At 36.8% G+C, this 19,377-nt stretch overlaps 1 protein-coding gene across 1 annotated transcript in view; it reads left to right on the top strand.

Moving 5' to 3' along the window:
• The window catches only part of LOC138820344 (intracellular hyaluronan-binding protein 4-like), a 39,906-nt gene extending 32,407 nt beyond the window's left edge, over window positions 1-7,499 (top strand). The window contains exon 4 of the mRNA XM_070011989.1: window positions 7,451-7,499. Within this exon, the coding sequence (XP_069868090.1) occupies window positions 7,451-7,487 (37 nt within the window). The 3' untranslated portion in view covers window positions 7,488-7,499. The remainder of the gene's footprint in view (window positions 1-7,450) is intronic.
• The last annotated feature ends 11,878 nt before the right edge of the window (window positions 7,500-19,377 follow it).

Here is a 19,377-nt window from a genome sequence, read left to right as displayed (position 1 = left end):
TTATTTCAACCTTTAAAACCATGGTTTACTTTGAACCATGATTTTTTAAATTATATTTCTATATATTTCCGCTAATTTCAGGAGGCTTGGGTCTCCTTTCTCTTTTATTTTCTCCTGTAACTTTTCTTGTTTGGGAACAAATGTCATGGACTGTCCATCCATTCAAAACTAAGCTTATTTCATTAATTTAATAGAAAAGGAATCCAGCTTGCCTGCATCTCAGGGAAGCTTTGCATATAATGTTCATCTGATAATTCACATCAGTGAATTTTCAAAGTCATGTTGATAATTTTTTGTAAACCATTCACTAAAAAGGTCCCAAAAAGCAAGAATAAATAATAATGTTCTGATTTCTAACAAGGTTAAAAAAACAAGTATTTCAAGAAAACACATTCTAGTCTTCCCAGATTCCATGGTGAAGAAGTCCTTAACACTACCCCCTCCTTTCAAACTTGTAGCTTTATTCAGTTTTACTAGCTTTCATTTCGGTACTAGCACCAGTAATCTCCTTGTAGTATTTGACAGTGAAATTCCATTTGTTAATAGCTCAATTCATATTGACAATGGTAGACTCATGAGTTAACTATCATAGAACATAAAATATTGAATAGCATTAATTATATGCAACTATTCCATAAATTAATATAAGTACCACATATATGCATCTTCATCAATTTTTAAAATGCAAAAGTTGCATATCTGTGTCATAAAATAAATCAGATCACTAGTATGAGACTAAGCTAAACCTATTTCATCATCCCCAATATTCTTTGTAAAATTTTCTCTTCTCATTAACTTTTACCTTAAGGCCTTCTTTTCCTAGCAACCGATGATATGTTGATGACTCTACATTTTAGTCACCTCCGTATAACTTTTTTCCCTTTCCACCTGCAGTTAGTAGCTCATGTTAAATACCTGAGGAATAATTGGTCCCAATGTGCCTGAAAGATGCCAGGAGTACCAAAGTCGACTGGCTGTGCCCACTCTGCACTTTTTTACTTAGGGAATGGAGTATCAGTGTCAGGGGTGTCAGGGAATCAGGTGGCTGGAGCCATGGTACTATGAATTATGGGTAGTAGAACAGAGTAGCAGAAACTAGGATACCAGGGAAAGAAGAATTGTGACTATAATCATTGAGTTGCAATGACTGGGCGTAGGAAGCACATCTGGAGTTCACTGCTCCTGCGGCACTGAGCCCAGGACAGCCGGGGAGGTTCCAGCTCTAGATCAGGACCAGGCTTTGTGGACAAGACCAGATAGGGCATCTGGGGACCTGAGCGGTGGCCGTCTTGTGTGGGCTGGGAACTTCATTCGTGTAGTCTAGGTTTCTCCATGGAAAAGCGCATTCACTCCTGTGCCTCTCCTGTCTTTAGGATTCCTGCTATTCTCCTGCCTGCTGCCATGTCCAACTACAGGTGTCAACTTCTCCACACTGCTGAAAGGCCATCCCAGACATGCTCACAGGGCTTCCCATGCATGCATGCAGAGCTCTGGGGTGCCATCCTCCAGCCAAACTGTACCCGCTGTTCAGCTTGGCCTAGGGGTCCACGAACTACAATCTTACACAGGAAGCCAGGGGTACACAAGGCCATCCTGCAGTCTCAGGAATCCTTTCCCTCCTGCTCAGGTGTGGGGTGGCTGTGAAGCCAACCACAACATCACATTTGATTATCTAAAAGGAAGAATAAAAAAGCTTCACTGTCCCAGAAACAACTGCCCCTAGGGTTCTTTGTGTACATGAGGGGTGTGTGTGTGTGTGTGTGTGTGTGTGTGTGTGTGTGTGTGTGTGTGTGTGTGTGTGTCTGTGTCTGTGTCTGTGTGTGTGTGTGTCTCTGTGTGTGTCTGTGTCTGTGTGATGTGAGAGAATCAAACACAGCTGAGGTTTGGGGTAAAACACTTCTTCACTTCAGCATTGAGTTTTGGTATCTAGTGGTTGTCCCCCCCCCCAATTCTGAGTCAACGTTCTAAAGTTGTCTTTCTTTATAAATTTTTTTTTGGGTCCGGTTGTGGGGCCTGAACTCTGGGCCTGGGCACTGTCCCACAGCTCTTCAGCTCAAGGCTAGCGCTGTACCACTTGAGCCACAGCGCCACTTCCGGCTTTTTTCTTTTTTCTTATGTGGTGCTGAGGAATCGAACCCAGGGCCTCAGGCATGCAAGGCAAGCGCTCTACCACTGAACCACCTTCTCAGCCCCCCTTCTGTATACTTTTATCCTTGGATCTTCTGGATGTTCAGATTCCTATGGTCTGCTTGTGAACTGCACCATTTGCTTGTTGAAGGTGGTGCCTTTTAAAAAATTTATGAAGCCCTTTGATCACTTGAAATGCTGTTTTTACTGTGTAAGTGCATTTTACTTAGCCCAACTCTTGGGGCCTTCCCTGTGACTGGTAATTCTGAGATTAGCTTAGGGCTAATATGAGATACTATCCTTTCAATCTATCTTTCTAGTGAAAGAAGTTGGGCGTCTTTATTGAAATAATTGTCTGGTTGTAAAAAAAACAAAACAAAAACAGTGTTATAAATGTACAATCGCTTGATTTTAGTAAATTGTGCACTGTAGTGATAATTTTTTTTTACTAAGGTGAATAGTTGGAATGGGAAAAAAAATCACAAATTCTAAAACTTAAAAATTGATCAAATAACAAAAAAAAAGAAAGTCACTGATTAGGAATGTATTACAAATATAAATGTTTAATAAATAAATGAAATATTTGAAATTCTTATCCACAAAGGAAATATGTATCAAAAAGTCACTGAGATTCCATATTACACATCAGAATACTTATCACAACTCAAACAAATAAAAACAAATGCTGGAGAGGTTGAAATAAATCAGGAATATTCAGTTGTGTGGCATTATAAACTAGTGCAACCCATAAGCAGCTCAGAATGGAAGTTTACACAATGCCAAAAAAGACACATATTTTAATGACCTTTACAACAACTTGGATACATATTGAAGGAATATGATTCAACATGAATATCCATGTTCATGGCAGGAGCATTCATAACAATCAATCTCTGCAGTCCACCTAGGTGTACCAGAAAGAGGGAATAAAGAAAATGTAATATTCATAGCTATAAACATATACTGGGATATAAGAGAAGTGAATGCTTCTACTATTTCATTTCAAAAATATTTTTGGATATACACAATTTTAATTTCACTTGGTTTTATGGCATTGTGTTTTTGCTTTGGTGAGGAACCTCCATAATGATTTTCAGAGCAGTTATAGCAGGTTAAAGATATCCTATAATATGTGGATGGTAGACCAAAATTTAAATATATCAGTAAACACATACAGGACAATCATATATAGTTTATAATTTGAGGCAATGTTAAGAAGGCAACAATTGGGGGAAAAGACAATTTTAGAAGCTTAATAAGAAATTATCTTGAGAAGTTGAATAAAGAGGTACAAAATGAGATTCATCAAAAGCTGGTGAATGATAGAAGATGGAAGAAGGTTAGAAAAACAGATTCATCTGCATGGTCAACTCGACTGAAGTATATGCATATTTGGTGTACATTGATGAAACTCATTCCAAAACTGTGAGCTATTCTTTTGCATCTCTTGCATTTGAGGTAGAATAGGTCCAGGCTCAGCTCATGCCAAGAGGTAGATGCATTGTGACAACAAGTTCAGGTTTGTACTGAAGATCATCATATTGAAAAAAATAACTGAAATTAATGGCACCCTTCTAGACTTGCATCTATACAAACAGACAACTTCCTGGTTGCTCACTCTGTAGCTTCAATTCTTTAGTAGCAAGAACAATTCTAGGAGGTCTTTCCTTGCCATACTTTTTGAGGTTTTCACTGAAAATTGAACTTATTAGAATCTCAAACGTTTCCGTTTGGGGGTTGTGGATACTGATGGCTTATAACTACAATCCTACATATGCAAGAGACGGAGATATGAGGATGGGGGTTCTAAGCTAGCCTGAGAAGAAGGTCTATGAGATTTCTCTCTAGTTACCCAACAAAAAATCAGAAGTGGTACTCTGTACCAAAGTTGGAGAGGGCTAGCTTTGAACCAAAGAGCTCAAGGACAGTACTCAGTCCCTGAGTTCATGCGCTGTGACCAACAAAAAGTAAGTTTCATTTTTTGACTCTGGTTTCCTCTTCTAACTTACCATGTGCTTTATCAGGAAGTCTTGCTTAAGGTTCCTATGTCTCACTCAAGTAGATTTTGTCTGTCAACAATAACCAAGTCTACAAAGTCTACCTAGAGTACAATCAGCAAGTTTAAAACAAATATAATATTTTTTAAGTGTGGATGTGCAGACCTTTGACTAATTCTTACTTTAATGAAACTATGTTGGCCTTCCTTCCACTTGAACAATTGTGTGTAAAATAGATGCATCCCTGGATTTAATAGGTTCTTCCCAGAATCCATTTTTTCAAGATTGTTTTTCCATTGATGCATAAAAGTTCCAAGTTGTGGCTACTATTATTTATTGTATTGCTAGTTTTAAGCATGGGAAAATATATCAAAGGTATTTCAAACTTGATTTGTATGAAAAATGTTCATTCATTATCTAAATTCAAAAAACATAAATTACTAAATGCACTGTTTCTTTGGTGAAAAGAAGAGCATGCGGGTCAGAGATAGTCTTCCATGTAGGAGTCTTAGAGGATCTGACTATCTAGTGGTCTGGCTTTTAGTAGTAGGTTGACATGATGGGTCTTTCCAACACTTCTAGTTTGGAAGTAGAGGCCTGGTGAAACAAACACATTTGTCTCTGACTTACTCTCTTTCAGGATGTCCAAGGCTGATATTGATTGTGAACGATAATAATTGTCCTCCTACCATTTCCTTCTAAGTAATTTAACTTATATTTGGGATTTTGCAACTTGTAGCAGCTTATATGTAACAGTCTCCTGTGGAGCGATTTAAGAGCGAACCTTCAGTATCTGTGTTACAGTATAGTGGTGTCATAACAGTTCCTTATATTTTATAATATAAGATAAATAAAAATGGTTTTCTTAGGAAATCTAGCTAAATTATGTATTATTAAACATTATGATAATCGTGTGTCAAAGTTTATAGATCACTTTATTTTCAAAAGAAAATCGAAGTAATCACAATATTGATATTTTTGAAATGTATAAGGCATGTATATTTCCAAAGGCAATATTACCCATATTTCCAGTTTCCTATTTTGTCATGTAGTTTATTAATTTTGTATTTTGTCCAAATTATAGCTTACTATATATTACTTGTGCTATAAGAAATGGAATACAAATTCAATTCTTGTGTTTGTTTTCATTCATTTGTATTTATCATAAAGTTGTTGTGCAAAGAGGTTTCAATTCAATGAGTTTATTAGTATAATGCATCTTGATTAGTGTTACATTGATCTACCCCATCTTTCCCAACACTACCCATCCTCCAAGTTACCTGGTTCCATTTTTACATATGTATCATTAATATTATGATTGTATTTGCTATCCCTTCCTGTTTTCATTAATCTGCCCCATCTTAAACTTCTTCCCCAGCTGAACATGATTTCCTTTCTGCTACTTACTTTCTTGAACTCTTCGTTCTTGGTTAGTTATTCAGAGAACCACCATCACTGTAATATTTCCATAAGCATACCGAATATTGGGCTTTTAAAGTTTATTTTGATTTCAACATGTACATAGGAGTTGACATTCAATTCATGAGTACATGAGTACACTGGATCTTGATCAATGTCACCTCTTTCATAATTTTCCCCAATGCTCTCACTACCAACTTTTCCTCAATTTCTTCATTTTATGGGATATGCATTAAGTTAGATCATTGCATTTATCCCCACTTTATTGCTTCATATATCTATTTCTCCCTACCTTGATCCCAGCCCTACTTCTGAGTACTTGATTCCTGGTGTTTATTTTGTTGGAAGGTTAGTTAGCTAGTCTAAGGAATTACATTATTTAAATTCTCTGAACCAACCATATTTCAGTTCATAACTAGGTGTATACTTGGATTCCACCCCAAAGTGTGCATATTGTATTGATCCTGATCATGTCTACCTTCCTATATAAAAGAAAACATATCTCCCTGGGTTTGACTTTCTTCCCATATTTCACTTAACATGATTTCCCCCAATTTCTTTCCTTTCTTTGCAAATGATGCATTATCATTCTTTATAATGGATAAATAAAATTCCACTGTGAATGTTTATACACACATATGCATATTTATATGCATATAGCTATCATATTTTCCTGATCAACCTGTTTACTGAGTGGCATAGTCCATATCTAAATGCGATTTCTTGTACTATAAGACTTAGTATCATTTGCCTAATCTTGTGCATACAGTCTATTCTATAACAAAAATCATTCTATTAATTTCCTAATCTAGTCATTTACATTTCTATATATGTTGGCTCCTATAAATCACAGGGATTCATAATTGTGTATGATTCTGTTTTTAAGAGCAAGACTAAATGCTTGCTTTTATATAGTTGACACTTGCAAATAATTTATTATATAATTATATATACATACATATACATATATAATTTACATATTGACATACATATATATACATATAGTGTGTGTGTATATATATATATATATGTATATATATATTATCTATGTGCTAGAGCTAGGACTTAATTTCAGGTCCTTTTGGTTTTCTTTTTTGCTCAAGGTTGGCATTCTTCCATTTGAGCCACAGATCCACCTTTAGCTTTTTGGTTCTTAGTTGAAGGTAAGGGTACCATAGTCCATTTCACCTTCTCTGTGAGTACCATGGTCCATTTTAGCTTGTCTGTCTTGAAACTATGATCCTCAACTTTCAGCCTTCTAAATAGTAAGTCAAGCACCACTAAACCCAACCCTATTCTTTTTGAATTAAAAATTAATTTAAATAACAATAACTTGTAGTATTTTCTTTCTTTTCTTTCTTTTTCATTTTTATTGTGAAAATACTGTACAGAGGGTGTTACAATTACATGGTCAAGATAATAAGTACATTTCCAATCATGCATTGTAGCCTCCTCCTTTGTTTCCCTTTCCCATCCCTTCCCATCCTCCCCTCACCCCTCCCCCAATCCTAGTCTCCCCACCCATCAAAGTTGTAAAGTTCGTTTTTCCACATAACTACTTGTACATCTCATTGTTGCAATGAATCCACCTGTATACCTATTTAAACGATTTGTTTTTTCCCTTCCCCTCCACAAATTATACCAACCTCAAATACAGTGAAAGCAGGGGTTATACCATGAGGGAGGGACATACAAAGCAAGAAAGAAATAATCTTATAAATGTGTTAGAAACAATCACCTGAAAGAAAAAAACATTTGAATACATATCTTAGGGTTCATTTTCCTAACATCAACTTATCTGAACTTTTCTGCTTGACTCAGACATATACATTTTCAAATAAATGTCTTTTCATTTAAACTAAATTACACTGCTTAATTTTTTTTCTTATTCCAACTTACCTACCAAGAAAGAAAAGGAAAAATTCAAAACTAAAGAACCTCTGAATCTAACAGTTCTCAAGCCTGGCAACCACAGTTTCTTTGCTGGAAGATAGAACAGGATGATGTTTTCTACAAGCAAAGCAGCAGAAAATACTCTTTACTGAAGTAGCTGCAAATCTGATAAGGATGAGGACAAGCAAATTTATTCAGTAAGTATTACAATGTGTTTGCTGTGGTAGGCTGACTCTAGTGGATAAGTTTAGCCTATCTTAGAGGATGTTCATAATCATGTGGAGAATAATCAAAGGTGAATATGTAATTAGAGAGGTGTGATTTCTGGAAGATGAATGTTTATATTGTAGTTTGTATACTGTTGAAAATGAGACGGTTAAGATAGGGATGTTTATGTAATTTTTCTGCTTGTAAGACAAAGAATTATACTAGCAATACCTTTGAAAACTGATTTTAAAGTAAGGGTCCTTACAGTTTCTGTTGCAAAATAAAGTTTTACCCAATAAGTAGTTGTTTATTCTGAATTGGTTTAGAAATGAAATATCAAAATATTATTGAACACTCAATAATAATGACTTAAGAACATGCCACGGATAATCACAGCTACTTAGTAGGTAGAGATCTGAAGATAGCTGTTTGAAGCTAGCCCAAACAGAAAATAACTCTGAGACTCATACAGACAATTAGCCAAGAAAAAAGTATGAAGTTGTCCTGGGGTTCAAGTTGTAAACTGCTAGCACTGAGCAAAATGGTTCAAGGAAAACACCAGGCCATAGTTCAAACCTCAGTACTGGCACAAAAATAACTTATGCACCTAAAACATACAAATATGTTTATTTAAATAAAGTCATTCCTTGTATCCTTCACAGTATAATAATAAAACAAATTTTATACATATATAATTTATAGTAGTAATAGAATATCAGTAATTATACTATACATATATCATTTATATATTATAATAACATTACATATATTATACATACATTATAGTAATAACAATACTATCCATTAAATTAATACATGTTTTAGAACAGTGAATAGATTTTTTTAGTACAACAAAGTACCTATTCACAAAAAAATATTCCTTTTGGATTATATATCACTAACAAACTATTCCATTTGCATTCAAGGTACTTAATGATAAAAGCCTGTGTTCATAAGCATAGGTGTCGTTGACATGGATTTGTTACTCCTTAAACTATTACACCAATTACTTCCACAAACATTGAAAGCTGTATGATGTTCATTCAGCTATATCTCTAGAAATTAAACCGATCTTTATTTGATACAAAGATCATTTGATACAAAGTCATTACCCATACCCTTTTCATTTAAAAATATTTATATTCTGTAGCAATTTTGTTGCCATTATAACCATAATGAAGAAGATAATGTGGCTTCATCTACTCCATAGTTCTTAAAAGGTAATGAATGTGACATTTAAAAAATTGCCTCAGATATGCCGTGTGGAAAACTGGATTTGAATTATGGTCAGTCTTAGGTACTTGGGAAATTTGCTTGGCCTTGTTGGCTAGGTCTTTTTGAGTGATATATTGAATTCCTTTCCTAAATTGCAGAACTGTCATGAGGACTATAAATACTCTAGTGCAGGTGCAGTGCTTGGAATGGTGTTTTGAATAAGTCCCAGATAAATCTGCTTCTCTCACCATGGTCACAGCATCCTTTCTGAATGCCTTCAGAAATATTTACCCAATTGATGGTAATATCTGTGAAAATTTGTCTTTACTAAAAAAAATGTTCTATTCTTCACATGAAACAATGAAAGTAATGTTGGGGCTGTCCTGTGGCTTTTATTCTGAAGGAGGTTTGCCTAAATTTATTTACTATATTAGTGGTACCAGTAGCATTCTTTAGTGCTGCCCTTCATGTTTCTAGTCTGTGTTCCATCTGGAATACAATTGTAACTTAGTTTATAATCTTTGTTACCAGAATAAAAAATACAAGTGTCTTTCCAATAACAAGACAATTTAGGCAAACATTGCATATTATATGCTTAATACTTTCCTGAAGTATATTTCTAATTTCTTTTAGACCCATAAAGGATAGCTCAGAACAGGGAAAGAGCATTGTAAGGAATAATAAAAAGTACTATTATGGTGGTCTTAATGACAAAGTGTAAGGAATATATAACAAAACTGATGGTAGGTTAATTTGCTCTTTTTGCTATTCTCTCCCCCTTCTTTGTAGAAAGGTTCTCACTATGAAGTGACAAATGATCTAGACGTTTCAAGCCTTGTCTCAGTGACAGAAGAGATGGGATTAAGGATATGTGCTACTATGACTGCTTTTAAGGAAGTTCACAATAAAGCAATACTAACACATATAAAGAAACTTTTGTAATTGATGTGTATTCACTTCCTCAATTGCCAAAATTAAATTTATATGTCAAAACATCAAATTATTTACATTACAATATATGCAGTTCACCTGGAATCACTAACACCTCCACAAATCAAATGCAAACTAAAAGCTCGATCTCAAAAACCAACATCTAATCAGTATCTGAAATACAAGAAGATAAACAAAAAACCTAAATGAGTGAGACCTTTCACACTGGTAAGAGCATTGATAGCTGGATTTTAAACCAGGGCTTGAAATGATCAGATGTCATTAAATATGTGATTAAATTGCAGGATTGACCTTGGTCTCAACATTGGAGGTACAATTCAAAGGCAGCTAAGGTTGCTGCAGTATTGTTGCTGCATATTCAGTGTGACCCTCCCTAATAATGGTAGTGTACAGAGTCGAAGCTAAGTCAGTAAAAGTTATAGGAAGTATTCTCCACTGAGAAAAATTGCAGGGGTGATCCTCCCTCTTGCGTTGAGAATGTACAGCTCATCTCATTTTACTTTAGGCTCTAGCATATTTCTGATCTGAAGACAATTATAACACTTCTGTGTGCAATGAGTGTGAGCAGTGAGCAGGGTAGGTGTGTATTACTCTAATACACATATAAACCTTAGAGGTATGGGATGACCCGACCCTCAAACTTCATTCTATGTTGTTGAGTTTCATGGAGAAATATTAATAATTAACCAATTCAGATTAATCTAAGTCTGATTCAGGCAACTGAGATAAGACTTTAGGGTCATTCACTCCAGTCAGTTTGTGACCTATGAAATAAATCATATTATTTCACAATGTATATATTTTTGTGAAAATTTATGCAAAACCACATACCAAATGTATAAAAGGGACACTTATCCATCTCTTATATTAGCAGAAGTAACAATACTCCAGAAATGTATAGATGCTCATATAATTTTATGTATCTTCTTTGGGAAAAAGTGTATCAACAGTTTGTTTAGAGGTGTTCATATCATTACTGTTGAGGATCTTCTTTGGAAAAAGAAAAGTTGGGAAAGTGTGTTTCCACAGTTTATTTTGAGGTGTTCTGAATATCAGTACTGTCACTAACTGCAACAATAGAACAGCACAGATGATGGGATACCTGGACAAAGAACTGAGAAATCACAGAGAGGGATAGGAAAGAAGACACCTGGGGATCAGAAGGCTCATTGTTCTGGATCCCAAAATCCTTCTTAATATGCTTTATATTCATTTTATTACAGGGTTTTGGTCAGTGGTTAGAGGTATGTGCACAAACTATGGCATAATCTAGTCATTAACATGAGGTATTGTTTGTATACATAGTTGTCACTGTGTATGTAACTCCCTTACTGTTAGGGTGCAGAAGGGAGCAATAATCATATCAACCGTAACACAGACAACAATATTATCTCCAAGGCCTTAATCTTTTAGTGTCCTAACAGCTCTAACTTAAATAAATTTAAGGCAAAAAATTATGTGTCTGTCTTCACTTGACTGTTTGACCCTTCCAGGGCATAGCTTTCATTCTTCTGAGTGCTGTTTGGGATGGCTTTTCGATCTCTTATCCCTTTCCAGGTCTCATGACTCAACTGTAGAAATCCTCACATGTATTCTTACAGATGTATTATTTTGAAAATGATATTTTTATAGAATAGATTCACTTTATAAGCTTAATATTCCCTTTCTCTCCCTCTGCCTCTCTATCCCTCTCCCTCTTCCTTTCCTTCTCTCTCTCCTTCCCCCTCCCTCTATTCTCTGTAGTAAAGAGAGACTCCAAGCCTCAAATATGTGTGTGTGTGTGTGTGTGTGTGTGTGTGTGTGTGTGTGTGTGTGTGTAGTAATAAGATTAGACTCCAAACCTCAAACTCTTGCTTGTTTTTTTCACTCATGACTGAAGCTATACTACTTGAGCCAAGGTTTCACTCTGCCTTTGTCTGCACAAGTGAACATAAATGTTTCATGGATTGCTACTGCAAAAGGCTGTGAACCTTGATCTTTCAATCTTAGCCTCCTGTTTATATAGGAATATTGATGGGATACTGGCATCCACCTTTATTATCAAGTGTTTTTGTTTTGTTTTGTTTCTTGCTGTTGTTTTTGTTCATTCAAAATCTGTAAAGAAAGCAAATTATTCATAAACAGCACTCTTCAAATAAAACACGTATTGTTGAAAGATTACCTTAATTATGCTATTCTTCTGCATTACTTTTATTACTTGGTATGTACATTACTTAATTTGATTTCTTGAATTCTATTGTTTCACACAGTAGAGTCATATATATATATACATATAATTTTCCTTGTCTTGGTTTATAATGTGTTAGTTTTTTCACAACAGTTTATTAAAGTTTATCTCTGTACTACTGAAGCAAGACCTTTATGATTATTCAATATCCTGTAATTCATAAGTTCATCTCTTCTTGTGGCACTATGTGGGTACCAGGTAGTTTCCTGTAATCACCTCACATGTTTTAGAAGTCACTGCCAGACACTTTTCTGACCATATATGAGTTCACTGTTCTGCCAAATATGCAAGGGCATCCTTTGTAATTCTCCTTTGATTTTCATTGTTGTAAATCCTATGATGGTCATGTTGATTTTCTCCCCTGTTGCTTTCATCACTGTATTTGGGAACTACTGATATATACTATTTTACTTCACTCCATTCTCCTTGTGACTTGGCCTGTACCCCTCTCAGAGCAGAGGGCCAGATATTGGGAATATTAAATTTAGTCTTTATTTCATAAATATATCTTTACTTTCTAGCAATACATTCATTGAGTTTATTCTGTACATTTAATATCTTGATAATAATTACTGTATTTTCGCTGCTTTGCCTGTTATTTGCCTTCAGGGAAGAACATAACTCAGTACTGTACCCTAGGTAAATGAAGGGTCTCAATCATGCCTCAGTAGATGTTGTTCATTGGATAATGTTTACATCATGGTCTGCTTGCCTGATTTCTTTACATTATTTTTCAATATAGACCTTTCTTCTGGAAAATATTTGTGGGCCTCATGAAGATCAATTCCTAGTGGAAGCAGTCATTAATTTTATTCCAAAATCATTTTATGGTGCCCTCTGAGTTTCTTCAGGGTCTGCATAGTACTGCTTTATATTCTTGGATACGTTTTAAGTATTGGTGCATCCAATGATAATTGCTCAAGTCACCATTTGGATGATTGAAAAGAAAACCATACTGCAATCTCACCATATGACAATTTTCTAGTTTTAAATTCTTTTAGATTAAAATTAATGCTGGAAGATTGAACATTCTGTATATTTTATATTTTGCTAAGTATTTAGTTTTAGTTTAGGTTCAATATAGAAGCATAAAGTTAAATCATTACTATTTAATTGATTTTAGTATTTCTAAAATATTCAGAGGAAAAATTCTATTAATTCATAATTTGAGGACAATAGAGTGTCCATTATGACTAAATGAGACAGTTTATAGTTTTTGTGTTCCAAAGGTGGTGGTGGGGAATCAAGTCCAGTGCTTCATATGTCTTAATCTACTTTGTTCCCCTGAGCCTGATGTGATCTGTGGTTTTATTAGAAAAAGTTCACTAGGAAGGAATTACTTGGTTAGTTTATCCAGTATCTCTCTCATACATAAAAGTAATTTAATTCTACACTGACAGAAAATGGTAGTCTTATGTTGCATTTATTAGTACTAACTATTTTTTTCTAGCCCTTCTCTTCACTTTCAATGCATTACCAGTTTCCTATCCTCCCCTCCCAGTAAACTTGACTTAATCCACTGGAAACGCCCTTCCAGTCATCTTCTTCCTTAGAAAGCCCACCCTTAACTAACCTACTCTCTGGTAGTCCTTCTATGAATTCTCAAAGCCCTGACTGCAACCTGACCCCTTCCTGAAAGTCCTGCTCTGCTACAGGGAAATCCCTCTTCCACGCCACCCCTTCCTAGAAGTCTGTTCGGCACTACCAGAAACCAGTCCACATCCCTATCTCCTCCCTTTATGTACTGCCTTAGTTCACCAAGAATCCCTCCCTTATCCACTGGATACAACCCCCTAACTACCCTAGCCCCTCCCAGTCTGGCCCCTCCCATATAATTGTCCCTCCAAGACCCTCTTTTCCTTTCACACCCTGTCCCCAACCAGGCTTCCCCCTGGAGTTCCTCCCAGTTTCATCAGAAACCCCCTCTATTACTAGCCTACTTCTCAAAGCCCAATAATGAACCTACCTCCTCCCACAAAGCCTACCATGCTACTCCAAAAACGTTCCATCTCCCTATACCTGCTCTTGAAACTCTGCCTTGCTAAACCTGAAGTTTCTCGCACAGCTCACCACCTCCCTGGAAAACTGCTCCACCACATGCCTCCCCACCTCCCACATCCACTTCCTCTATGCCCTGCCTTGCTCCCCAGATAAACCTGCCTTCTGGGCTCCTCCCTCGGATCCACACTCTGCTCTATCAGATGTCCTGCCTATAATTATCCTGTACCCTTGAAACCCTTCCACTCCTTCCCAAAGCTCCACCTCCAGCTTGCCCCAATGCTTCAAGCCCTGCCCTGCTCCATCAGAAAACACCCACCACTCTATCCGATCTCTCAACACCCAAATTGCTCCACCTGAAACCACTGTACCAATTGGCTTCCCTCTGGAATCCTCGTCAGGCTCAATTGGAAATCCCTGTCCCTCCCTAGTCCCTTCTTTTAAGGTTGCCTTGCCCTACTGGAAACCCAGCCACAGTAGGTTTGGTACTGCCTTGCAATACTGAAATACCCACCCAACTGTACTCCCTGTCTGCAAGTTGTGGCTGGGTTTACTGAAAACCTCATCCTCACTAGTCTAGTCCATTGGATTCTCGCCCTGCTTACACAAAGCCCTCCTAATAAGGCTTGTCAACTGCTACCACATCCTGCTCCATAGAAACATCACTTCCACCTTACCACATGCCTCAAAGTCGTACCATGCTCTAATAGAAACCCTACCCCTTACTAGCCCACTCCTTCGGAGCACCGCCCTTCCCTCTCAAAGCCACACCCCCAAAAACCTCTCACTGATAGCCCTGCCCTCCTCCACCAGAAACACTGCCTTCTTTCAGCCTCTTCCCTCAATTCCCCTCCCTGCTCCACGGGAAACCCCACCCTGCCTATCCCGTGGAGGCTCTCAGTGCTCCACCAGAAACCCTCCTCCCCTGTAGCCTTGTTCTTCCATTTCAAAGTCCTGTCTGCAAATAACAAGCTCCCCTTTTGCCCTGCCTTCTTATACTGAAAAACAGGCCACCTGTCGGCCTTCTTCCTAAAGCCATGCCCTGTTCCCCTGGAAACTCCACCCCGAACAAGTCTAGTCTTTCCGGTCCCCTCCCTACTGTCTCATAGCCCTACCCATACTGACCTCTCCCCTCAAAGCCCTGCCCAGTTACACCACAGAACCTTTGTAAGTACCAGCTTCTCGCTTGAACCTGACAGGGCCCCACCAGGATCCCCACACAACCTTATCCAGGAAGGTCTCACCTAGTAACTGTTTTATTCCAAATGTGATTTTATATTGGTCATAGAATTCACACTAATCAATAGGATAAAATAGCAGTGTTGCAAACAGGAAACATAAAAATGAGATAGCTATTAGATGTCTAAGTCCAGTTTGGGGTTTATGTAGGCTTCACACAAAATGTTTCTGCCAAATAAATAAATGATGGCATAATAGCTAAAAAGATTTAGTGTCATTATTAACATCTAACACATGCTGAGATTTTTATTTATACCTCTCTTTCTCCCTTTCTTTTTTCCCTCCCTCTTATTTTCCTCCCTCCCTCCTTTCTTTTCTCTTTCTTCGTTCTTTTTCCTTTCCTTCTTTAGCACATGACTATGAATTTATTTTGTTTGCTAAACAACATTCCTTTTTTGATTTACTTTGCTCATAGGTTATCAGTTTTGCTGAGGGCCAAACAGAGTCTGAATTCCTCACCTCTGTCAGCGAATTTGAGGGATCAAAAGTGCATTCCAACATGCCTGGTTTTCGATGTGCAGATCTTATTAATTTCCTTGCTGACTGATGCTGAACAGTGATCATCTCAAATTCTATCTCTTCAGTTAATGATGTGAACTCCAGTAGCCTGCCCTACTACAGATTGTCTAAATGAGTGATTGAAGGCAATTTGATTTTAATCTCTTTTTTGACATTCCTATGGCTTGAACTTTGGCTTGAACTAGGATGCTTTGGCTCAAGGCACTTGAGCGACAGTGACATTTTTGTTTTTTTCTGTGATGATTTGGTGACAAAAGACTCACAGACTTTCCTGCTCAGGCTGGGTTTGAACCACTATGCTCAGGTCTCAGCATTCAAATAACTACGATTACAGATGTCAGGCACTGTTGCATGCCTACAATTTGAGTTTAATCACTGGCATAAATATTAAAATAGGTTTGTTCCTGTTAAAATATAGGGTAAGTAAGTGTGAAAATATAGTTTCACTAATCAGATAATGTAAGGAGTTATTTTGCTGTTTGTCATTTTGAATGTAATTTTTGAAAACATACTTTATTTCTTGAAAATGAGATTAAAGACTTTGAATTGCCTGATATGCTATCTCACATCTATGATCAATATTTGTTAGAAGTCAGAGATCTACGGCATCACAATGTGAACATATCCTCGCCAAAAAGGTATGCATACCAATCTCAAAAACAAGTGAAGCATGAATACTCATACCATTAATCTCAGCAACATAAGAGGGATAGGTACCAGTGACATGGTCCATGCATTGCCTACATAAAAGAGATTGAAAGATGACCTAAAAGTACAAAAAGCAAGAGGCATGTAAAGATTAGTTATAAAACTAAATGCATGTATAATTAAATGCATTTTAAAATGACATATTCATTCATTTTAATTATGAATTTGATTTTATAACTGTATTTCTCCACCCTTCATGTGCTCATTAATGTGCCTTTCAGCACTTGATTCAACTCCCACATATGAATACTCAATTCTGGGTGCTTATTTTGTTGGGCTGTGAGTTAGCTTTTCTAAAAAAATACAGTGTAGTTCTTAAAGAGAAACTTCTCTGAAGAGGAAAGAAGGATGGCCAGTAGACACATGAAGAAATGCTCAACCTCCCTAGCCATAAAAGAAATGCAAGTCAAAACAACATTGAGATACCACCTCACTCCAGATAGAATGGCTATAATCAAGAACTCTAATAACAACAGATGCTGGAGGGGATGTGGACAGAAGGGAACCTTACTGCATTATTGGTGGGAGTGTAAACTTGTTCAACCACCTTGCAAAGTAGTATGGAGGTTCCTCAAAAGACTCCACATAGAGCTCCCCTAAGACCCAGCAATCCCCCTTTTAGTCACTTAACGAAATGACCACAAACAAGACCATACTAAAACTACCAACACAACTATGTTTATTGCAACATTATTTACCATAGCTAAGAAATGGAACCCACCAAGATGCCCACAGTAGATGAATGGTCAAGAAAATATGGTATATATACACAATAGAATTCTATGCCTCCTTCAGAAAGAAAGGCATTGCCCCATTTGTTAGGAAATGAAACGACTTGAACAAAATTATATTAAGTGAAATAAGCCAGGCCCAAAGAAACCTAGATCCCATGGTTTCCCTTATTTGCAATAACTAGTATATTTCTGAGACAAGCACAAAAGCTCAGATAAGTTGATGTTAGGTGAAATGAACCCCAAGATAAGTGTTTAAATGGTTTTTCTTTCTTGCTATTGTTTCTACCATATTTATAACATGATTTATTTGTTGTTTCGTATGTTCCTCCCTCACGTTTGAACCCCTGCTTTCATTCTATTTGATGTTGGTATAATTTGAGGAAGGGAAGGGAAAAAAACCAAATCATTTAAATAGGGATACAGGTGGATACATTACAACAATGAGATGTAGAATTAGTTATGTTGAAATGAGAACTTTACAACTTTGGCTGGGGGGAGGGGCAGTGAGTGGGAGATGGGAAGGGATGGCAAGGGGAATTAAAGGAGGAGGCTACAGTGCTTGATAAGAAATATACTCATTACATTGCCCATGTAATTGTAACCCCTCTGTACGGTATTTTCACACACAAAAAAAGAATTATTGGTATAATTTGAAAATATATTTGAGTAATAAATAGAATAGAAAAAATATTAATTCACTTTTTTATCACTACATATCTTTTTGTCTAAATATAAATCCCAGACTTAAACTAAGGGCCTAGAATAAGCAAAATGGTTTCTAGATCATTTCTTTCCACAGAAGATGACAGCAGCAGAAGGAAAACCGATCCACAACCTGCAGAAGGAAGAAAGAGTTTAATGTCTCCTTAATTCTTAGGTTTCCATGCTCAATGAGGAATCCTCAGTACAGAGGACAGTTTAAGGAACTAACAGTTCCTGTGCTGTTCCTCATAGGAAGCAGACACCAGTCTCCCATCATGCTTGAATGATTATCTTGGCTGTGTTCTGAGAGGGTCCAGGAGGACTCTGTCATGGTCACTGGAGACTCAGAATTGCTCTCTAAGACAATGACATAGAGGAAAGTGGTCACAAGACCTCAGTCTGGGTTTTGTCAGGTTTAGATGATTCGTAACAGGCTCTGATGCCTTCTGACTAAGAATGTGAATGTATCATGAGGTTCCAGTACAAGAATTTATCATGACATGTGTTAGCTTGCACCATTTCCTAATGAAAGCCAACAAAATATAATGCCCTCTGGGCATATTCTCATCAATATTTATTAGTTTAAAAGTTATAAAATCAAGTTGATGATGAGGAAAAAACCCAGATAAAAACAAAATTTCAGGGGCATTTACAAAAATGTTGTTCTGTACATATCAAATATGACAAATTATTAAAACTTAATGAAGCTGCGTAAGTTATATTGATTTCTTTTGTTCTACTATTGCAAATTTCTTTTACATTTCAACTCCTTAATAAAAAGAAGCTAGGCCAAGCACTACCAGTGACTCACATCTAGCTGTAACTCTAGCTATTTAGAAGGATTTGACCTGAGGAAAGTGGATTTAAGTTTACCCCAGGTAGGAAAATCTGTGAAACTTTAATCTCCAATTAACAGTTCAAATTCCAGAAGTGGAAGTTTGGTTCAAGTTGTAGAGTGTCAGCCTTGACTAAAAAAAGCTAAAGGTCAGCTCCCTGAGTTCAAGTCCCAGTATACACACACACACACACACACACACACACACACACACACACACACACACACACACACACACACACAATCTACCTCAAAAATAACCAGTGACCAGGAAACAGAAACAAGATAATAATTTTCTTTATTTTCTTTCGTTTTTGCCCCCTCCTTTGTTTCCTCTTCCCACCCCTTCCCACCAGCCCCCCCTCTCCGTAAGACCCCCCCACTGGCCAAAGTTGTAAATTTCATTTTTCGACATAACGATTTGTACATCTCATTGTTGGAATGGGCCCACCTGTACACCTATTAAACAATTGTTTTTTCCCTTCCCCTCCACAAATTATACCTACATCATATACAGTGAAAGCAGGGTTTATACCATGAGGGAGGCACATACAAAGCAACAAAGAAATCATCTTATAAGTATGTTAGAATCAATTGCATGAAAGC

Source organism: Dipodomys merriami, unplaced genomic scaffold (assembly GCF_024711535.1).
Source record: "Dipodomys merriami isolate MVZ:Mamm:240054 unplaced genomic scaffold, mDipMer1.0.p SCAF_864, whole genome shotgun sequence".
NCBI lineage: Eukaryota > Metazoa > Chordata > Mammalia > Rodentia > Heteromyidae > Dipodomys > Dipodomys merriami.
This window is presented reverse-complemented; position numbering and strand designations above follow the sequence as displayed.